This window comes from Eurytemora carolleeae, unplaced genomic scaffold (genome assembly GCF_000591075.1).
Source record: "Eurytemora carolleeae unplaced genomic scaffold, Eaff_2.0 scaffold260, whole genome shotgun sequence".
Classification (NCBI taxonomy): Eukaryota; Metazoa; Arthropoda; class Copepoda; order Calanoida; family Temoridae; genus Eurytemora; species Eurytemora carolleeae.
In genome coordinates this window covers 81,806-101,911 of record NW_019396613.1, presented here as the reverse complement: position 1 = coordinate 101,911, position 20,106 = coordinate 81,806, and the positions used below count along the sequence as shown (strand labels likewise).

At 30.9% G+C, this 20,106-nt stretch overlaps 1 protein-coding gene across 1 annotated transcript; it reads right to left on the bottom strand.

Annotated features, from left to right (window-relative positions):
* Positions 1-681: 681 nt before the first annotated feature.
* LOC111706294 (putative carbonic anhydrase 5) lies at positions 682-15,011 on the bottom strand. Its single transcript, XM_023479126.1, has 15 exons — positions 14,926-15,011; positions 14,725-14,787; positions 13,904-14,002; positions 12,438-12,512; positions 10,655-10,754; positions 9,893-9,995; positions 9,499-9,529; positions 9,020-9,101; positions 7,973-8,050; positions 4,570-4,676; positions 4,420-4,483; positions 3,811-3,865; positions 2,326-2,377; positions 1,462-1,506; positions 682-987 (listed from the first exon to the last, which is right to left on the bottom strand). The coding sequence occupies exons 2-15, from the start codon at positions 14,745-14,747 to the stop codon at positions 894-896; spliced, it is 1,008 nt and encodes a 335-aa protein (XP_023334894.1). The 5' UTR covers positions 14,748-14,787; positions 14,926-15,011; the 3' UTR covers positions 682-893.
* Between the last annotated feature and the right edge of the window lie 5,095 nt (positions 15,012-20,106).

The window sequence follows — 20,106 nt, the reverse complement described above, 5'->3', positions numbered from 1 at the left end:
CTTTGAATTAGAAAACCACTGACCAGCCTTAAATTATATCCGTGAACCAAGAATCACGCGGATATATTAAACTGGTTCGTTTATACCAGATTCAAAATGTTTTCCATTGAATCCCTAGGATATTTAAATTGCAACCCTGAAACCAGGGTCGAAATCAAATTGATTGCGAATTTTTCTGCCGAGAAATTGCGGATTTACTACACCGAAACATGAATTAGATTTGAATTGACCTCAAAAGTATGTGTTTGTTAAAACTAAATAGATTTTACAGTTTTTAAAAGCTGAAAAAAGGTTGATTTTTATTAACATTAGAATGTTATATTTTGTTTAGAAGTGGAGAAGTCTCCATTATCTCCTGAAAGACACGGCAATGTAAAATTTCCTTCTATATTTATTGCATCCTTATTGAATCCCTGATATTTATATTTCAACTCTAAAACCAGGTTAGGTTGCAACCCTAGGGATGCAATCTAACAGTTTACAATCTATTCTGACTTATTTGGAAAATGTTTGCAAGTTGAAATTGATTTTTTTTTGTTATTTCAGAGAGCTTAGAACCAAAGAAACTAAATTCAAAAGCCGCAAGCAGTGATTTTCAAATCCCTAAAACTTTGCAACCCGATTGCAACTTTAAATATTACACATATTTATTTATTGATTTAGCAAAATTAATAGAGAAACAGTTGTTAAGGAAATTTATTAGTTTGTTAAAATGATTATATAATCTATATTTTAGTAACAAATAACGATTATTATTATTCATATAACCATGAAACTCCAAATAAAGGGTGAATCTGACCCAATCGAACAACATCGGAAATCGCTTCAAATGAGATTAGGTCATTTCAATCGATTAGTCCAGCTTCAGCTATTCTAGGTTTTCAACCTGGTATTTAATATAAATATTTTAATAAAATAAGAAACAGAAGAGCTTGTGCTGATTCAACATTTTCAAATTCTAATCCTTCACTTTTCAGCTGTTCAATTCTAAAAAATCATAGATGAATTGATAGGACACAAGATGTCGTTTTTTCAAGATGTGTGCAGTGTGTTTTGTTCACAATAAGCCTGAGGCAGAAGCCCAAAGGAGTTATACGTAGTCGGCATATAACAGGCTCTCTCTCTCTGTAGAATTACAAGACAAAGGGAGAGCCTGCTCTACCAAGATTTCGCGTATATCCTTTGGGCTTCTACCTCAGGGTTATAATGAACAAAACACACGTACATCTTGAATAGACGACATCTAGTGTCCTATCTGTTATTTGAATTAATTTATGTAAAATATAAACTTAAAAATATGAAAAATAATAGCTCAAAGGAATATTATCTATTCATAAACAGTCCTGATAATACATTAATCAATTTTCTTTCACATATGTTCTAAACCTAATTCATTACCGGTATAATATATTAAAAGATTATCAAGGTTTGTTAAGTATTTTTAAATATTCTTAATCTTACCTGGTTAGCGCTAAGTTTTCGTTCCACAGATTTTCATAAACAATCCTATTAATAATCATATTTTCATAAACAATCCTGATAATAATAATAATATTTTCATTAACAATCCTGATAATAATAATAATATTTTCATAAACAGTCCTATTAATAATTATATTTTCATAACAGTCCTGATAATAATAATAATATTTTCATAAATAGTCCTGATATAAATAATAATATTTTCATAACAGTCCTATAATAATAATAATATTTTCATAAACAATCCTGATAATAATAATAATAATATTTTCATAAACAATCCTGATAATAATAATAATAATGTTTTTATAAACATTCCTGATAATAATAATAATAATATTTTCATAAACAGTCCTGATAATAATAATAATAATGTCTTCATAACAGTCCTGATAATAATAATAATATTTTCATAAACAATCCTGATAATAATAATAATAATATCTTCATAACAGTCCTGATAATAATAATAATATGTTCATAAACAGTGCTTATATTAATAATATTCTTATAAACAGTCCTTAAAATTAAAATAATGTTCGTATAAACAGTCCTTAAAATTATAATAATATTTTCATAAACTTCCTACTAATAATGATAATTTTTTCAAAAACTGTCATGATAATAATAATAATGTTTTCAAAAACTGTCATGATAATAATAAGAATATTTACATAAATAGATCATAATATTTCAAAAAAAGATAATGATAAAATTTATTTTAAATAAAATTTATTCTGTAATTATTCAGATTGTGACCATATTAACTTTTTACAAAAATCCCACTTTACTTTTGTTTGTTTTAACTCGAAAAAATAAATACAAATAATATTTTTTAAATGCCTTGAATTGAGTCGTTGTATCGGTCTATAATTTCCTGCCATAGGATTCAAATCTGAAATTATAATTTACATTATGTTCACCTTCTTCAAATAAGAAGCATCCGTGAAAATATTAATCAAAAACGGAACTGGATTTTTAGTATTTTTAAACGCAAGCTTTATGTTCTAGTTATCAAACATATTCATCATAAACTTATGAAATAAGTATGATTAGTTTATATGTTATGTGTATTTTCAAATAAGTCAACAAGTTCTTTGTGATCTTAGATTTAGAGGCAAAGCAACCATTTTTAAAAATCTCAAAAGTTATGCACTAAACTACTCAAATATGAAGGTTTTGAGTAGTATATAACAAATATACACCACACTACTCAAATATGAAGGTTTTGAGTAGTATATAACAAATATACACCACACTACTCAAATAGGAAGGTTTTGAGTAGTATATAACAAATATACACTACACTACTCAAATAGGAAGGTTTTGAATAGTATATAACAAATATACACCACACTACTCAAATAGGAAGGTTTTGAGTAGTATATAACAAATATACACCACACTACTCAAATAGGAAGGTTTTGAATAGTATAAAACAAATATACACTACACTACTCAAATAGGAAGGTTTTGAGTAGTATATAACAAATATACATACACTACACTACTCAAATATGAAGGTTTTGAGTAGTATATAACAAATATACACCACACTACTCAAATATGAAGGTTTTGAGTAGTATCTAACAAATATACACCACACAACTCAAATAGGAAGGTTTTGAGTAATATATAACAAATATACACCACACTACTCAAATAGGAAGGTTTTGAGTAGTATATAACAAATATACACCACACAACTCAAATAGGAAGGTTTGGAGTAGTATATAACAAATATACACTACACTACTCAAATATTAGGGGTTTGAGAAGTATATAACAAATATACACCACACTGCTCAAATATTAGGGGTTTGAGATGTATATAACAAGTATACACCACACTACTCAAATAGGAAGGTTTTGAGTAGTATATAACAAATATACACCACACTACTCAAATATTAGGGTTTTGAGAAGTATAACAAATATACACCACACTACTCAAATATTAGGGGTTTGAGAAGTATAACAAATATACACCACACTACTCAAATATTAGGGGTTTGAGAAGTATATAAGAAGTATACACTCTGTACACTACACTACTCAATTATTAAGGGTTTGAGAAGTATATAAGAAGTTTACACTCTGTACACTTCACTACTCAAATATTAGTAACAACTAACAATGTGTACAAATTAAGGAAAGCAGTTGAGATTGTACAGCATTCATCAGCCCGCTCGGGACCTTCCGCTACATATGCATGCCTTTAGGCTTATGTAATACAGGCAGTGTATACTTGAGGATGCTGCATGTAGCTTTGGTTCATGTACAAGCAAATATATATTTTTACTATGTTATATATATCTATTACATTACCGTCTCCTACAACTTTGTTCATCTTTTTCAACTGCTTTACTGCTACTTCAAGTCCCTTCATTACGAAAACTAAATTTGTGCAAAAATGTAGAATGTACACAGCGCACCATATCATTTTAGATTATCTGCATGAACATTTTTATATTATTAGCCGTTAAACATTTTGATGATAATTCATTTTCCTTTAAGTGTTTAATAAGTCCCAAAAATTTGTAATTTTGAGCCATTAACGATCCAATACGATATGGGGCACCCTGTATCTAATCAATGTTTGATAAACTCTTCACTCAATATTCTTTACGTAGACGAATAAGTTATATTAAATCTTTAATACGCTACTTTAAGATGTTTAAGAGATAGATAAAAACAAATTTAAAAACCAAATCAAATAAAAATATTGAATTCCTGATTATGATCTTACTTTTACTCAGAAAGCACAAATAGCAATTATCAATTTTCAAATGAAAAAAAAGATATCTTTTCAATATTTTCTCAGGCAAATATTTAAAATGTATATTGGGCATGAAATTCTACATATTATTTAAAGTTATGTCTACACTGTATTCTAACAACATGAATTAATATCTCTGGTTGAATTTTGTTTTTTTCCTTCTTCATTATAGTCCATGAGACCTGTTGAGTGCAGGGTGGGAACGGTAGGGAGCCTGAATACCTAGGTATGTATAATATTATAGAGAAGTACTCTAATACCTTGGTATGTATTGTACTAAACTAATGAAATTAAAGCTACCCCCTAACCTGTAGAATTGATCACGAAGTGGAGGTTTAGGAAGAAATATATCCAGAGGAAAAATATTCTTAACAGTGAAGTAGGTTCCAGGTTCTTCAATATACGGTAAACTATTCTAAATATAGAAAAACAAATAATTTTATTGAATTTCAAGATTTCATTTAACTAAAGTGCAGCCTCAATACACTTTTGTTTAAACGAATATCTAAGCAAATCTTTTTTCCTCCAGATTTTAAGGAAAAGTACAAACTCTACGACTTTGGATTGCAAAGATATGGAGATAGGAAAATTAGATTTATTGCAAAGACTCAATTTCTTCCCCACAAAAACATGAATCATGTACATGCAGTACATGCAGTGCAATGCAGTACACGGAGCACATGCATTACATGAAAGACAATGCAGTACATGCAGGCAGTACATGAATGATGTTTTGCCCCTGCATTACATCCAGTACATGGAGTACATGCAGTTCATGGAGTACATGCAGTACATGCAGTACATGCAGTACATGCAGTACATGCAGTACATGCAGTAAATGCGGTACATGCCGTACATGCAGTACAAGCAGTACATGCAGTACATGCAGTACAATGCCATGCAGGCAGTACATGCAGGCAGTACATGAATTATGTTTTGCCCCTGCATTACATGCAGTACATGCAGTGCATGCAGTACAATTCAGTACTTGCAGGCAGTACATGCAGTACATGCAGTACATGCAGTACAATTCAGTACATGCAGGCATCAGTGTTCGTTTAGTATTCGAGGAGGAGGGTACAATGGAGAATTTACTTCTCTTTATTACTGTCTGTGAACAAATTTGTTTGGAGGGTAAGTGATTTTAAAAAGAAAATTATCGACTATCTATTAAATGTTCATGCTGGTCATCTCAATCTCTAATTTTTCTGTGCAAAATCAAGTTTTTTCCTCCGTTTATTTGTTAAATTTTATCGTTGTGGGGCTTTTTTATTAATTATAATTATGATGCCCTTTTGATCAAAACTTCTTCCTCTTCTCTCCTAATTTAAGCTTTTTTATTTGAGCTTTTTTCTTTTTAGTCCTATTATAATTCATTATACATTTGAGTACATTTGTCTCTTACATTCATTATATATTTAAATACACTTTCCTCTTACATTCATTATATATTTGAATACACTTTCCTCTTACATTCATTATATATTTGAATACACTTTCCTCTTACATTTATTATATATTTGAATACACTTTCCTCTTACATTTATTATATATTTGAATACACTTTCCTCTTACATTCATTATATATTTGAATACACTTTCCTCTTACATTCATTATATATTTGAATACATTTTTCTCTTACATTCATTATATATTTGAATACACTTTCCTCTTACATTCATTTTATATTTGAATCCACAACCAGTAGCTGGATTAAGCTTAAGAGATCACTGTATTTCCCAAGCAAGGAGCTTGTGGAAAGTATTCACCATTATATGAAGAAGTTACATGTTGAGAATATACGTAGGCAACCAGATCCTATGGAGAGAAATACGGAGATAACTTCTAGAGATAGACCAGACCTGACTCGAAGTGGACCTTTTTTTTAAAATACCCTTTTTTCAATGTATAAGAGTTTTGAACTCTCAACTCAAGGAAAAACACAAAACCAATTTTAAGCAAAAATCTCAGTTCATTTTTTTTAATAAATTTGGCGAAATATAATGCATTTATTGTTTTATTTTCTTCAGTATAGTATGACTATACGTTGGTAGGCGTTTATATCAATTAAATAGTAAAGTGAAGCCTAAAAAAAAGAATTTTCATCGATGCTTTATTAAGTAATTAACCATTCCTTACCCAAAAACGAGCATAATATAGACATCATGAAAGTCTGATGGTTTATTTCTGTTCTTGTGATTAATGAGGCTTTTATAAGACTTTCAACAGAAAAGACGTTGTGATCCAATTTGTATGTTTATTGGGTCTCATTGTTGTTGGGTTATAGAAAAAATGCAAAAGTCTCTCTATAACCTCAGTAAAACATTACAATTGAATAACTTAAAGCTTTTTTTATTTTGATAATTTTGATAATTTACGTTATAATTTCCTATGACCAGAATATTTCATTGATTTTTTATTTGAAAAATGTGACACCAGACACCCCTACTCTTATGTTTACATTAGAGCCCAAAGACAGTACACTGCAGTACAAAAAAAATCGTACACCGAAAGTTTTGGCAGAAAACATCTTCTAGGCTATCATGTATATTCCAAAATATTACAATATTCCAAAATATTACAAAAGAAATTGTAATTTTTTTTATTTTTTCTTAATTGTATTATAAACTTAATAGAAACTCATGTATAAAGAACTCAATAAAGGCAACTTTACAAAGAGAAACTCAATATAACAAGCCAGATGGAATCGATTAAAGCACTAACTTTGCACGGACATTTATTTTACATTATTATTAAAATACAAACTGAGGATCAACCGAAGTTAATCCTGGAATCATAGATGGAGCTAATTCTCCTCTCGGAGCTACTGGAGCTGTGATCGACCGCTCTCTTCAGATCCTTCATCAAGACTGACCCTTTTCTCGGGGACAAAATGGACGTTCAGATTGCTTTCTCTTCCGACGAAAGCACCGTTATCCGTGTTCCCCCGATAAGGATTCCCAGGATTTGAACCTTGCTACCCTGGAAATTTCCTCTGGCCGTTGATACCAGCTCCAGTAGTAACGGGTTAAATACAATCAATATTATTTGTTTGTCCAGTTCTCAAACTTGGGTTGAATGAACTAGGCTATGGTTCTACATCCTTGGTGGGTTTACAGTATATTAATATAAATAATGTTGTGGCCCCAATAAATAGTTTAATTTAATTGATTGAAGTTTATAATTTTAATATCTGAAATACGTTTATTTAAACATATATAGTGAAAGAAAAATATAAAAACAACTCCAGCTCTGTATATAAATAGATCTTCCTTCGCTCAGAAATATTATTTTTTTCAAGAGGATGTACAGTATACTAAATAATTGTATATCTAATAATATTTGTAAACATAAATATATAGAAAAACATATTTTCGAGAAAAATGAAACATGTTCTCTGAAAAATTGTCCTTATCAAAACAAGAAATATATCTCTATATTTAATATTATATTATATTAATAAAGGAAATGAGTTTTTGTCACAAATTCTAATTATTTAATTCCTATATCTTTGCGATCCGATGTCCTAAACCTTTATTTCAATATATGAATTCTGTTAGATGAAATATTCTAAGTTTGAAATATCAAAGGTTTACACCATATATGAGATTGTAAAGATATATGTGGGCGAATATTTGAGTTTGTGGCAAAAACTCAGTTCCTTTCTATTAAAAACTTCGAATCAACCATTTTGATTTAGAAATACTTACTATGAACTTTCTTAGTTCTTTATTTTCATTGTTATCATTAGTAGCAGAAATTAGAACACTAAGTGCTACTATTCCATCCTAAAACATTAGTAGCAGAAATTAGAACACTAAGTGCTACTATTCCTTCCTAAAACATTAGTAGCAGAAATGAGAACACTAAGTGCTACTATTCCATCCTAAAACAAGACAATTCATGAGAATTCTTTCAAAAACAGTAAGATATTATACAACATCAGCTGTTTCGTAATTTCAATTTCTTCAAAACTGTGTTTCGAAAAATAACAAATATATTTCGTATTAGATAAGTATACGATGTATCTATTAATTCCAGGTGACGAGAAAAGATTTATTAATTTAAATCGTCAAATTAAATCATTTTCATGCATTGAAATATCGCAAGATTGAATGCGGGAATTTTCGGGTTTAATTGTTTACCTGTCTTCCTAAATAATGTACACTCCCTTTACTAGTTGTTTACCTGTCTTCCTAAATAATGTACAATTCCTTTACTAGTTGTTTACCTGTCTTCCTAAATAATGTACAATCCCTTTACTAGTTGTTTACCTGTCTTCCTAAATAATGTACACTCCCTTTACTAGTTGTTTACCTGTTCTCCTAAATAATGTACAGTTGTACTAGTTGTTTACTAGTATGCTGTCTACTACTATATTGTTTACTAATATGTTGTTTCCTAGTATGTTGTTTACTACTATGTACTACATCTACCAGATTCTACTAGTACTCAAGTACACTGCATATACTCTAAATATTATAACTCTATTGTTGTTTACCTGTTTTAAAATCTACATATACCAGATTCTGCTAGTAGTCAAATACACATATACTCTATATATTATAACTCTATATATTGTTGTTTACCTGTTTTAAAATCTACATGTACCTGGTTCTCCTTGTACTCAAGTACACCTATACTCTATATATTATAACTCTATTGTTGTTTACCTGTTCTAAAATCTACATCTACCTGGTTCTCCTTGTACTCAAGTACACCTATACTCTATATATAATAACTCTATTGTTGATTACCTGTTTTCCTAAAGCTTCCTCCCAACTTCTGAATCTTCTATTGTAATGAAAGAATTGTATTTCTCCACTGTACGCTGTTGTACTATATTCATACACATGTGTACAATGTATATGTACCGAGATATATTAAGGATTATATTTTCCAGGATAAATAAAATTTTTAAACATGGAACTATATTTTAAATGAATGGCTTGTTGAGCTGTTTTTTATAAATCCAAAGAAATGTGTCCTAACTTGTCCTAGCTGCCTTGAAATCCTCTCGGCACTTTAACTGAACCAAAATTTTAATGCAATTAAAATTTAAAAAAATTCTTCAAAAAAACTACAATTTAGACAACTATTTTAAATCTACCAATAAATAAAGAAAAATCTGCCAAATCTTAAATTGAAAATATTCACAGTTGAAAGAAAAAATACAAAGGAAACAAAGCATGCAAATCCTAAAATATATTTAAAACCCTGAATACACACTAGTTTCCTAATATAATGTTCACTTCCATCATTCAGCCCTGACAAGTACAAAACAGAATAATTAGTTCAAGTTTAATCTATAGATACATTCCGAGATATTGGACCTTTTTTATGAATTAAGATATCGTCGATTTTTCATCTTGAAAAGTTAAAATGTTTTTCTTTTTTTTTATGCCATATAGTCGCTTAAACAGTACATAAAGTTAAGTGTTAAATTATGGCAATTGCTTTTAGGGCTACGTTCCTGGGCAACATGGCAACCATTTTCATAAAACAGCATATCTTAATTGCTTCAAAGGCTTAAATGGTACAATTGTGAATCAGGCAGCATTTCTTGAAACGAAAAGTTTAAAAAGCATTGTTCAAGGATACAGCCAATAGTTTATAAACTTACAACCTACCAATCCCCCAATGTATATGTATTGTATGGATGACATACTCCCCTGTCAGGCCTCCTCCAGTCAGATATGGATTCACCTCAGCCCTCCATGGATCCATATTGATCTAAAAAAAAAAGTGAAATCTACATTTTTTCCAGTTTTACAAATATATAAGTTAGACGGAGCTGACAACTTTAAAACTTTGGCTATCGAGATCAATGTTAGATCTCCTCTTTTTAAGTGCCTAGAATTCAACCATTCAAAATGTCGTGTCAAAACCCAAATAGTCAATTAGAAGCCGGGAAAGTTTGGATGCAACCAATGGGAGAACAGTTTGATTATTCACTCCCACTCTCGTTGGTCGGAATCCATTAGAAATATCCAAAAAGAGAATTTTAACAAGTAAATCAAAACTTTCCGCAGTGAATTCAGATTAAGTGATCTGGATTAAGTGTATCCAATTCTAAAGTTTTAGATAGATCAAGTGTATTGCTAAAAAACATGTATCTGTGTACAGAACGAGTTTACAATTACAAATTGATGATTATTAAGAGTACAAGTATAAAGTAATTAGGTGGAAAATAGCTCTTGGCTGTTTTGATTACATTTTCACCTAATTTCAATAATGATAAGTTTATAACAAAATATTTCAATCAAATATATTTAAGGAGATCTATTAGAGGTCAGGGTGCGATTTTATCTTATGCTGAGTAGTTTATACATTTGTTAGAATAACTAGAGTTTAGTTTTCAACTCTGGTATATTGCCATATGTTCCTAATACCTGAATGGTTCTCCCGTTGTTCTGAATAGTTATGTTCTCCATTGCTGTATGATAATAATGGAATGTTATATTACCAAACTTGACAAAGGGAGCAGTCTTCCTGAAAAAGAACAGAACAGTTAAAAAAACTGTGGACATCATTCAATGGCCTTCTAGTTATAGAGGGCTCAGTTACATGTGCCATAATTCTTTTGTCATAACTACATTTGCCATAATTAAACTTGCCATAATAACACTTCCCATAAATAATTTTGCCATAAGTAACATTTGCCATAAGTTACACTTGCCATAAATACTTTTGCCATAACTTTTTAACTTTTACAATGATATAAATCTAACTATTTTTTTCTATTTGTAATATATTCTTTATCAATGTGTAATGCAATCTATGTTATCCATGCTATTAATATATATCTTAATTATCTGTATATGTATGTTGAACCTGCCGGGCTAGCCCGGTCAGTTTCGTTCACCTGTATATAAAATAAATTAGTTCAATACGATTTGTCGTTTAATACGGACGTATACATAGCCTTGAGTTTTGGCTAAGGATAGAGAGCCTTGAGTTTTGGCTAGAGGTAGAGTCAGTTAGATTCTAATTAGACTTTGAGTATAGTTATCATTAAAGTATCTCGGATCTAGATTGCTTACATATTAATGCGCTAAATTTTCTCATGAAAATTCCCAACTTTAGTTTTCTAACAATGCTGCCGGGAGAGATATGAAACCTAATACAGGGTAATGAAATAAGTAAACTGTTATTATCTACCACTAGTACCTGGGTAAAGAAATAAGTAAACTGCTATTATCTACTACTAGTACCTGGGTAATGAAATAAGTAAACTGCTATTATCTACCACTAGTACCTGGTTAATGAAATAGGTAAGCTGTTATTATCTACCACTAGTACCTGGGTAATGAAATAAGTAAACTGTTATTATCTACCACTAGTACCTGGTAAGAAATAGGTAAACTGTTATTACTTACCTATAGTACCTGGCTAAAGAAAAAGGTAAACTGGTTTATCTACCTATAGTACCTGGTAAAGATATAGGTAAACTGTTATTTTCTACCACTAGTACCTGGGTAAAGAAATAGGTAAACTGCTATCATCTACCACTAGTACCTGGGTAAAGAAATAGGTAAACTGTTATTATCTACCACTAATACAGGGTAATGAAATAAGTAAACTGTTATTATCTACCACTAGTACCTGGGTAAAGAAATAGGTAAACTGTTATTATCTACCACTAGTACCTGGGTAAAGAAATAGGTAAACTGCTATTATCTACCACTAGTACCTGGGTAAAGAAATAGGTAAACTCCTATTATCTACTACTAGTACCTGGGTAAATAAATAGGTAAACTGCTATCATCTACCACTAGTACCTGGTAAGGAAATAGGTAAACTGCTATTATCTACTACTAGTACCTGGGTAAAGAAATAGGTAAACTGCTATTATCTACTACTAGTACCTGGGTAAAGAAATAGGTAAACTGCTATTATCAACTACTAGTACCTGGGTAAAGAAATAGGTAAACTGCTATTATCTACTACTAGTACCTGGGTAAAGAAAAAGGTAAACTGGTTTATCTACCTATAGTACCTGGGTAAAGAAATAGGTAAACTGCTATTATCTACCACTAGTACCTGGGTAAAGAAATAGGTAAACTGGTATTATCTACCACTAGTACCTGGGTAAAGAAATAGGTAAACTGCTATTATCTACTACTAGTACCTGGGTAAGGAAATAGGTAAACTGATATTATCTACCACTATTACCTGGGTAAAGAAATAGGACTCTGATTAACTCCATTTTGACAAATACCAGGCCAGCTCTCAGCTCCCAGCAGTTCCCTTTTATATAATTACTATAAAGGAATTAGTTGAACTCCTAATTCAATTTGAAAAATATTTTGTATTATCTTTTGCCACATTTGTATATAGTTCATATTTTATGATATTTTGTTTTTTTAGAAAAAGTTTTAACGGATTTCAAAAAATGTGAGTGGTGCGCGTCATTCTTAGATAATTGCGCAAGCAACAAGAGAAAGGATCAAATTCATAACAAATTAATTAAAAAATATTATAAAATATAAACTATATACAAATGTGGCGAAAGATAATCGATGACTATAGGTTGTAATATCTGAATGATTTGTTTGAAATTAAATTGATTTTTTACGGTCTAAGTTGTATGTTGCAATTTTCTGAATTTGTATGGGCGCTACTTTCGTCTGTATGAGACGTCTTTAACAATTTTCTCCTTATAGACGGAGCAGATAGAAGTAAGATTAATAGCGATCAAAAGCGCTTTTTTATCGCATTAAGCTTATACCCCTTTCATTTTTCGCGAATACTCCCTTTAACAAAGATAATTTAGAATTCGTCGCTTAATTCCAATTTTATTGGAATAATAGAATTTAAGAAACAGATATTTAGCTTATACATAGAGAATAGAATACATATTAGAGGGGAATTTATTGAATCTCTCGGTATGAATTTTTTCAGTCCCTTTCAGCCTGAAAGGGAGTTCAAAGTGTAGAAATCATGTAAATGTTCACAAATTATATGCAGTAGAGTACATTAATACAGTATGTTCCCTAGACTATACACTTCAATTTCGAATTTTTTAAAGCTGTTAAATAAACTTTATAATGAATTAGGTGAATAAAAAACATCATTTGATATGATATATATTCTATTCTCTTTGGGTTTAAATCATTAAGTTGCAAAGATATAGGATTAATAAAATTTAAGTTTGCGTTAAAAACTTAATTCTTAAAACCCCTGGACTGATTTGCCTGAAATTTTGATTGGGGAACTCGGGAGACCTGAAAAATGTTTTTATCTTGGTTTTGATATTTAAAGTTTACTTTTAAAGGGAAAAATAGCTAAAATTGTAATATACAAGGGGTGGGTAAACGATAGGACTAACTATGACTTTCCTTGGTAGAGCTGGGTTCCCAAGCTAGTATATCTATATAAAGTTCTAATCTGACTGTTTGCTTGTTTGTTTGATCATAACTCAGGAACCACTAAACTGATTTGCGTAAAATTTTGATTGGGGAACTCATTTGACCTTCGGAAATGTTTCTAACTTGGTTTTAAGATTCTAAAACTAAAATTGTTTTTACAAGTCGCGGGTAAACGGTGGGCCTAACCATGACTACCCTGTGCAATGATGGCTTCCCAAGCTTGTTTATTTAATAAAATCAAAAATTTTAAAATATAGTTCCTAAACTAACCCGTGATAAGTCCAGTTATCTGATGATATCCAACAATGAACTACAGGTATGAGTAGTGCAACTACCACCAGCAGTAGCATTTTCATCCACACACAAACACTAGTTTAAGAATGCTTACAAGAAAATATTTCATTTTAAAGAAAAGTTAAAATACAAAATCAATTTTTCAATAAATGAAACATGCATGGATTAATGTGATTGCACACAATAATCCGAAGTGTGTATGCTTTCTTGCAAGAATATCCGCATTTAACCCTATCCCGATCGGGCGAATTGGGCTATTCTTGTCTAATAAAGACAAGGGGGGGGTGTTTTCCACCTACCACAATGATTTTAGCCTTAGAGCTAGCATGATACATGTAATAAATATTGTAGCAAATCCCATATTTATAAACCTGAACAGTAGCACACTTAGATAAATTACGTTGTACATTGTAACCTAACTACGTCTTATAAATAACTACGTCAAACTTGTAATCACGTTCATTAATGTAACTCAAAATATACGCTAGTTGACGGATTAATACTCCGCTTTGATTACAGTGTTAGAGTAATTATATGCCTCATGTAGCGAAACGAGAGGGACCTGAGGTATTTCTTGAAAGATATAGGCTAGGAAATACTATCCGGTTTGATATTGACTAAAGTATTATTGAGCAACCTGTAGTTTGGGATTGAGTTGTATCTTGTAAGACAGATAGATACCTGAGAATACTGATAGAGTTGTATCCAGTTTGATATTGACTAAAATATTATTGAGCGACCTATAGTTTGGGATTTTATCTTGTAAGACAGATACCTCAGGATAGAGAAGGTTATACCTGGATTGGTACTGATCATGCATTTTCTACATACATGTTTCTGGTCTAGCTTTTCAAGGTCACCTCATTAAAAAAATTATTTCTCTAGTTTAAATGTTAAGGGTACTATAGGTAAATTCAAAAAGTACGTTGGAAAAGTGTTGAAAAACTCTTATTTTTACTTTTAACAAATGTTAAAATGAGATCAATGTTATTGCTTACATTTTTAGATCTGTATCTTAGTTGAGAAAAACCTAATCAACTGTTTTTGATTTTTTTAACACTGACCAGCCGTCCAGCCGTTTATCCGTCCTGGACCCTACCACATACATCCACATTGTTTTATTTCAACAACCCCCTCCCCCCACACTCCAATCGTGATAGGGCCAAACTAAAGCTAGAAAAAAGCACATTGTGGTTTCAAAATAATGTCTGGAGGAACAAAATGCAATAAGTATGAAATGAATGATGCATAAAATTGATTCATAAAAATAATGGCTCGCTGGATCAGTGAATAAAAACTTTCGCAGTTTACGCTGAATTGGGACAGACATCTTTTAAAACAATTTTGAAAATAAAACAGATTGATTATTCTTTTCAATGAGCTTAGGTACAAATATATTTTGAAATATATTTTAAAGATTTCGTGTTTCTAATATGCTGAACCATCTAATACTGATGAGAAGAATGAGAAAATATCATGATCACTTAGACAAAGAAAGTTCTAGAAACATTGATATTCTATGTTATTTCATAATGTTAGGATTTTAGGGTGCTTGCTGTTCCTCTGAAAGTCGGCCATTTTAAATCCTTTTCAAAATTTGGCGGATTTTTCTTTTTGAATTGGCGCATTTTCAAAAAAATAACTCAAACTATTTTCCGGGAACTTTTTCCCATTTTTTATGTTTCACAAACCTTTCCCTGGGTTCAGCCGTTTTGGTGTTTATCGGTTACAAACAAACAAACAGACACCCAGACAAGCAAAGTATATATTAAGATTATTCTTGGTGTTCCTCATTCTGATATCGTTTTTTCCTCTCAAATAAACATAGAATCATTAGTATTCATTATTCATATTTTATTTTTTTTATTTCACAAATCTTTTCTGTTTTCATAAGTCAACGTGACTGTAAAAGTAATTTAAGGGGCTTTTATGTAAATATAGCTATGCCAGATTCACAACTGCACCCTTAAACCCTGCATCCAGGTCAAAAATGGATTTTTGGAAGTTGTTCTCAAGATAAAAAATAATTTCATATCTTTCCCCGCAACATGCAAATAACTTTTGTTGAGAAATCATGAAAAATAAGATAGACTTGAAAAGATCTTAGTAATAAAAAGCCAAGATTGAGTGGAATAATGAAGCATGGTTGTACACAAAACTATATTTGCATTTTAACGATATAAATTGATGAGTGTTGGAACAGCTAAAGTTGATCTAAATACACACAACAGTCGCCTGGGGCAAATATATTTCTATTCGACCCTTCTGATTAGATGCTTTGTGATAACTTCCCCATGGTCTTGGGATATAGAATGGCTGATGATACTGCTTTCTTCTCTGGCTAGACAAATGCCATTTCACTCCTTTCTCCAGGATCAATCCTCCCCTAGCTCTGCTCTTTAATGGTGCCTACTTGATATCTAACAGATAAGAAAGGGTTTGATACCCTTGCGGGTCTAGGCTGTTATATACTCAGGCTGCAAACATACTAAGAATTCAATATCCTCTTGGGCTTGGGTTTTGATTGTTTGGCTTTATTCTTGGATTGGATTGTTTGGCTTTATTTCTCTGCTTGGGAGCAATACACCGTACAGTACTATATACAAAATGGGAACCCTTGGGTTGGGTTCACATCCACTCCTGATTCTATTATCATTTACTGTGGTCATAGATGATAGAATCTTCATCATGGCCGTCTCCATTAAGCATGTTTCAGTGGAGCAACAAGCTCCCCATCACCCTAGGATCCTTTCTTGCCCTTGGTATAACATACTCCGTCCTTTTCTTTAAGGAAAGCTCCTACTCCTCCTACACATCCCAAAATTTTAAACATTGATACCTAATTCATAATCGAGTAAAAAGAGGCTTTCAGGGTACCAATGTCATATTTGCACGGAAGGGGACTTTAAATTACATTTACTTTCCCTTTAAGTCTGACTGAACCAGCTTGTAGAAAATCATAATATAGAAATCTGCTATTTAATCGCTCTGAACTATTTGTTTTATCAAATACCACAATAAGAATTTGGAAAAAGGGTGTTTAGGGGATTTTGACGCCTTTACGCATTTAAAATTTTTTAAGTCTCATTATTCTGATGTAAGACTAAGGCTAAGGCCTCTGAAAAAAAGACTTTTCAGAATAAAAGCTTTGTACAATAAAAGGGGTCAGTTTTCCTTTCTTTTTCTTCTTATAACCACAGTATAAAAAATATGAAAAAAATTCCCTAATTGTAAAAAATATGGTTAACCTCTTTAAGACTCAACAAAAGTCATATTTATTTTTGTTTGAGGTATAAATAAAAGTTTCAGTAAATCCTAAACAGTATCTCCAACTCGAGGAAAAGATTTAGTATTTCTTAAATAAAATAAAATTCCTGAATAAATATTTTCGCCATAAAAAGCTGTCTTCAAAATTAATGTGGTTTTCTAGAATAATATTCATCCTAAACAGAAAAGTTTAAAAAATTGTATAACAAAGGAAAAAGTTTCTGACAAAGCTGCAAAAATGTATTTCAAAAATGTATTTCAAAAATGTATTTCAAAAAGTTTCTAAAAATTAAAAATGTCGAGGTTGCAAGAATATAGATATATATATATATATATATATTATACAGGGTGTCCCACGAAACAAGACTTAAAAGTCGTCTTAGATATTTTATATTATTTGCTGCATTCATTTGCCAACCTTATTTTAGAAGTAAATTCTAGAGTTAACATCACTTAATACCTCTAGTCCTGGCATTTCCAAAACGTTCAGATTTCGATAATTTTTGTTTCAATTAACAATATTGGAATCTAAACGATATCTTTAATATCTCGGTTAATATTGAAAGCACAAAAAAGTCAGACCACAATTTAGAGAATCCAGGAATAAGAGAGTTTTGTGGTTATTGTTTCAAGAATCATTCATGTGAAGTAGATTGACGACTGAATGTCACAAATAAATTCAAAGATCTGAGACAACTTTCAAATCATCTTGCTACTGTCATGTTTCGTGGGATACCCTGTGCCTGTATATTGTATATATTATATATCAATATTCATAAATATGTATAAACATATGAAAATATATATAACACAAAGAAGAACATAATGAGAAAATTCATTAAAAGGTTAAAAAAAATGTATTTAGGAATATCTATGTATAAATTTCAGTTATTTCGTACGTTGAAAACTAACATGGTAGAAGGGAAAAATGGTCCCTTTAGATAAAATTAGCGTTCTTTTCCAAGTTGTTCCATTTCCTTCCGTTTTTTCTTTTAATGTTCGTTAATGAGAATTTTATGTTGATGATGGTTGATCGTTAACGCTAGTTGACCGTTAAAGATAGTTGATCGTCAAATTACAGTTGATTGCTGTTCCTGATTGTTAACGTTAATAATTACAGATCTTTTATTCAACCAATTACTGACGGAACTGACGCCTTTTCAATATTTTCCAGAACATGTTTTATAAAATGTTAAAATTTTGGAACGATGGCATCGTTAACAGGATATCCCGTTCGTTCTCTGAAAGACCGAATGTGATCTGTGTTAACGCGTGGTAAATTCATTTCATTGCATTATTCTATTTAAAGCGTAAATAATTCATTCAATTAATTTTTATGATTATCCTTGAAATATTACAAATTACAATCCATAATTTAGAATTTGATTCAGGTTATTAGAATGTTGTTGACAAACCATACTATTTTTTTAAATTTTACGACTGAAGCTGGATTTTCGAACATTTTTTGGAAAATATGAAAATGTCGTCTCCGTTATTGAAAATCCTCCAAATTTTAGGCCTGAATACTTACATTGAAATAATATCCAAGATACCAAGCTTAACTGCATTGTTAAATTTATATCTTTTTACTTCAAGTTAAAGTTGACATTTAATATAAAAGTTGACGTTAAATATTTTTAAATGCATTGTCAATTAAGAAATTTAAAAAGGAAAATAGAACATTATTTGCACTGTTAGACTTGTAATACAGTGAGGACTGTAAAGTGTACAGTACTAGACTTCTAATACAGTAGCGACTGTACACTGTACAAAGCTTTACTTGTAATATAGTAACGGCTATACAGTGTACAGTGCTAGATTTGTAAAACAGTGAGGACTGTACAGTGTACAGTGCTAGATCTGTGATGCAGTAATTGCTGTGCAGTGTACGGTGCTAGAATTGTAATACAGTAACGGCTGTAAAGTGTACAGTGCTAGATTTGTAATACAGAAACGGCTGTACAGTGTACGGTGCTAGATTTGTAATACAGTAACGGCTGTACAGTGTACAGTGCTAGATTTGTAATACAGTAACGGCTGTACAGTGTACAGTGCTAGATTTGTAATACAGTAACGGCTGTAAAGTGTACAGTGCTAGATTTGTAATACAGTAACGGCTGTAAAGTGTACATTGCTATACTTGTAATGAAGTAACGGCTGTACAGTGTACGGTGCTAGACTTGTNCCCCCCCCCCCCCCTTCTTGTTTTGTTTGCCCTACCACTCCTATTTTTTACACTATTACCGAAATAAGAAATTGTAATGTAAAGAATTTTTTGTAAAATTTTGCAAGTTTTATCTTTAAATTATTTTTTTTTATTATTAGGCTAAGCTAAACATTACATATCAGAAAAGCCTTTTACGGGCAGCCATATTACATTTGAATTTCCGAGCCGGGTCAACCTTTCCGGTCCCTGTTTGTTCTGTACCTAGCTCTATGTACAGGACTAGCCGGTGCAACAAGGTTGACGTGGTTAGACTTTATGCTTCATATAGGTTGAATTTACTTTTACTAAAGGGGCAGATTTGCGTGCTTTATTTAGGATTAATAGTGTATGTTGTATAAACATGTGTCAAATTAATTATATTTGTCACAAATGATAATTAGTTTTTTTTATGAAACAATAATCTAAAAATAGACATAGCTTTCTGCCGTTTGCAAAATGTGGTCTATCTTTTTCTTAAAATTACCAGATTATTGAATAATATAATGTAACGTCTAATTCTGAATTTTTAATCTCCGGTAGTTATTAAACCACATACTTCTTTTGTAATTACTAATTATTGTTACATACAAAAAACTGCTAACATTAGGTAGTCAAGTGAATGCCGTACTATTTTATTAATGGAAAAGACAACTTTTAATTCTTTCACCAATTATAGAATTCTTCTTATTCATTTCTAACAGCACAG

Coding starts and splice junctions, on each gene's coding strand:
- LOC111706294 (XM_023479126.1), bottom strand. CDS start 14,747: ATGCATGATCAGTACCAATCCAG. Junction 4,484..4,569: donor CTTCGTGATCAATTCTACAG/GTTAGGGGGTAG, acceptor ATACATACCTAG/GTATTCAGGCTCCCTACCGT. Junction 988..1,461: donor GAAAACTTAGCGCTAACCAG/GTAAGATTAAGA, acceptor ATGATTTTTTAG/AATTGAACAGCTGAAAAGTG.